Source organism: Myotis brandtii, unplaced genomic scaffold (assembly GCF_000412655.1).
Source record: "Myotis brandtii unplaced genomic scaffold, ASM41265v1 scaffold421, whole genome shotgun sequence".
In the NCBI taxonomy this organism is placed as follows: Eukaryota; Metazoa; Chordata; class Mammalia; order Chiroptera; family Vespertilionidae; genus Myotis; species Myotis brandtii.
Genome location: NW_005366140.1, coordinates 2,681,973 through 2,685,680, shown reverse-complemented (window position 1 = coordinate 2,685,680; position 3,708 = coordinate 2,681,973). Strand labels below are relative to the sequence as shown.

Here is a 3,708-nt window from a genome sequence, read left to right as displayed (position 1 = left end):
GGGGCCATGGAGGGTGTCGGAGGAGGAATATCCTTCTGCCTCCACCGCTCAAAGCCACTCAGCAGCCACAGGACCAGGGTGGGATGGTCTTGCTGAAGAGCCACCAAGGAGCTTGTGCATCCCATGAGCAGGAGCCTCTCCCAGACCAGGAGCCCAGGTGCAAGGACGCAGCCCTGGGTGAGAGGACTAGAGAGGGATAGAGAGATAGAAACATTGATGAGAGATAAACATTGATTGGCTGCTTCCAGCACGCCCACTCAGGATGGAGCCCGCAACACGGGCACGTGCCCCTGACCGGACTCGATCCCAGGACCCTTCAGTCCACAGGCCTACGTTCCTATCCTCTGAGCTAAACCGGCCAGGGCTATAAATAAACTTTTGATTGTATTTTGAAAAACAAACACACACAAGAATCTGAAGGTTTCCTCTCTCCAACACCAGAGAACATGTCAGGCAATGATACCCTACAGAGTCCAACTCTGGAAGCATATCCAGCCCTTCTGTTGGCGAATCCCCCCTCCTGTTAGAGTGATCGAAACAGTGCTGAGGGGAAATGCCCGCTGGGAACCTGGCAGTCTACACCCCTGTGAAGAGTGGTGGCTGTCACACAATATAAATCATCCAGCGTGGAGGGCATGAGCAAAGAGGAGGAACTCTCTGAGAACTGTGGAGTGGGGAGCGAATGCTCTGCCCAGAGTGCTTTTCATGGCCTGGTGTGGCTTGTGTCTGGTAAGTGGGCGCATGGACCCTCCCCCGCTCCAACTTCCCTCCCTCCTGCGGGGAGACAGTGAAGGCCATCAGTCAGCGGACTGTGAGAGCTGGGAGCCTGGCCAGATCCTCAGGGAAGAAGACAGCTTGCAGTGTTGGTCTTACCAGGCCCGTACCTCCCCCTGCATGTCCTGTGTTTCTGTTTTCTGTCCTCTGTGAGCCTGGTGTAGGGAAAGTATGGGTGGCGGCAAAACAACAGCACAGGCCGGCCACCCCCAGTGCACCCCTCTGCGGCCTGATGGGACTTAGTGGTTCAACTTGTAAGTCCTCATAACCCATGTTTTTCACAGCCATTCCTCTGGGTTATGTCTTTGGGAATCCAAGAAAAATACGCTGAGGTTATCTGGGAGCTCAGCACTTTTAAAAAATATATATATATTATTGATTTTTTACAGAGAGGAAGTGAGAGGGACAGAGTGTTAGAAATATCAATCAGTTGCCTCCTGCACACCTCCTACTGGGGATGTACCCGTAACCAAGGCACATGCCCTTGACCGGAATCAAACCTGGGTTCCTTCAGTCCTCAGGCCGACGATCTATCCACTGAGCCAAAGTGTTTAGGGCCTCAGCTCTTTTTGTAAAAAAGTCAGTTGGCTCATGGCAGATGCCTATGGAATAAGAAGAATTGAACAAGGTGGTGCCTCCCCACCCCCTTCATTCTTTGTGGCTCTGCCCAACACTGCCACCATCTTCGATACCTTGGCCATGATCCTAGGAGTGTACCAGGCTGTATTGTCCTCAGCAAATGCTTTCTCAGTCTGTCCCTGGCTGCCGAGTCACAACATAAAGCTGCCTGCGTGTGGGAGGCACAATAACAGACCTTCAAGTGCTCCCCCAGGGCTACCCGCCCGCCCCACAGTGTCCTGAGGTGGGAGCCTGACACCTGTCCCTGTCCTTCCCCACATCAGTGAAGCGGCCCCTTGCACATGAGGTAATGGTGCCCGGTGGAGACTTCCTTCGGGGCAGGACACTCCGCACACTTTGCTGGAACGTCTGCAGGCGAGAGGGTGGGCGGTTTACCCACAGGCAATTCATGGCCCAGGCACCACCATGGAGTGTCTGGGAGTTGGTGGTTGGGTGAGACGCTCATTGTCCCAGAGGCTGATTGACAAGGTGCAAGCACAGCCTCCGGGACCTGTAAAAGGTGCGAATTTTTGTAGGAATTGGAGGGCTTCTTTTTTTAGAATATATTTTTATTGGTTTCAGAGAGGAAGGAAGAGGGAGAGAGAGATAGAAACATCAATGATGAGAGAGAATCATTGATCAGCTGCCTCCTGCATGGCCCCCTCTGGGGGTTGAGCACTCAACTGGGGCATGTGCCCTTGACTGGAATTGAATCTGGGACCCTTCAGGTCATGGGCCTACGCTCTACCCAAACTGGCTTGGGCAGGCCTTCCTCCATTTTTATCTCCTCTTCCTCCTCCTCCCTACTCCCCCCTCTTTCTTTGCCTCCCACTTTGCCTCACCCTTTACCCTTCACCCCTTCCTCATCCATCACCCTCTTCCCCCTCCTCCTTCTCCTTCCTCTGCAAGGCCTCTAGTGCACCTTTGATGTCCTTTCCTTCTCCTGGGCACACTCCAGCCCTCCTCAATGCTCTTCTGGCCAGCACCTTCCTGCCCCAGGGCCTTTGCATTGGCTGTTCCCTGTGCCAGAGGGCCTTTAAGTCCCTCTGTGACCTCTATTCCTCCTCCTTCATTCATTGGTGTATGTTCTCCCCTAGAACCCTCCCCTCCCCTCTCCGACTGCCTCAGGTTCCTTTTGATGATCTCTCTCAGCTCTGCTGTACTTTAATATGGTGTTTGACTGGTTCCCAGCTGCCACCCCCATAAGACTGGATGAACCCCTAAAAAGCAAAGCTCACATTGTTACAGTTAAGCCCCTCTTGTACTGGGGAAATGGAACCTACTGTGGTCGAGGGTAGTTAGGGTACGGGGCAAGTTAATATTAGTAGTTGGAGCAACGGGGAAAGTTGATATTAGTAGCTAGAGCAACTGGGCAAGTTGATTAATGAATACCTTGGTAACGGGGCAGTGTTGATTAATGTATCCCAGGTAACTTTGTGTGTGTTTAGCCAACCGTTGTATGGTTTTTGGGAATAAAAGGCTGGCATGGAACCAGGGTCGGCGCTGTGGTAGGAGAACACGCCTACGGCAGCCGCTGGCCACCTTTCAATAAATCCTCACTTGCTGCTTAAGACCTAATTGGAGTTGGTGGTCTTACTCTCGTGAACATTGGTCCATAACATTTGGAGGCCCGCAGCGAGATACCCGGAGGTGGTGAGAGTACCCCCCGAGGGGCAGGAGGCTCTCCCTGTGAGAGGTACCTAGTGTGACTTTCGGTTGCACTGGGTTTGTCTGTCTGGTATTTGTTGTCTTGGTATTTGTTGTCAAAAAGTCGTCTGCTTCTCTGTGCACCCCTCTGCAATGTTTTTTGAAAAATTTTCAGGACTTCAAGGAGCGAGCTGCAGGTTCCGGGCAACCTTAGGTTGCATTTGTCTGGTTTGTTTTGTCTTTGTTCTTTGTTGTCTTGTCAAAATGGGTCAGGGTCAGTCATCTTCGTCGACCCTCTATCAGTCAGGCCCACTCCGGGTGAGTGGAAGGGGAGCTTGATCACCTCCTGGGAAGCTATAGAGCTCCCTCAGGAATTGGGAAATTGTTAGGAATTAGGAGGATTGTTGAAACTCTGAGTGAATGTCTGGTGAAAGTGTGTGAGTGTGGAGGGAGGGGGCCTGCCCTCTCCTCTCCTTTGTGTGGCTCCACGACTTCGGTTAAGGAGTTCGAGTGGGCCCCAACCTGCGGTTCCGAGATTCGTCATATTGAAGTATGGTAGCAATCATGTAGAAACTATAGTTTAACTCAGCGGTGGGCAAACTATGGCCCGCGGGCCGGATCCGGCCGTTTGAAATGAATAAAACTAAAAAAAAAAAAAAAAAACGAACC

The 3,708-nt window shown here is 52.0% G+C and overlaps 1 protein-coding gene across 1 annotated transcript in view; it reads left to right on the top strand.

The window, feature by feature from the left end:
• Positions 1 to 575: 575 nt before the first annotated feature.
• LOC102244144 overlaps positions 576 to 3,708 on the top strand; it is an 8,893-nt gene continuing 5,760 nt past the window's right edge. The window contains exon 1 of the mRNA XM_005873885.2: positions 576 to 729. Coding sequence (XP_005873947.1) covers positions 706 to 729 — 24 coding nt within the window. The 5' untranslated portion in view covers positions 576 to 705. The remainder of the gene's footprint in view (positions 730 to 3,708) is intronic.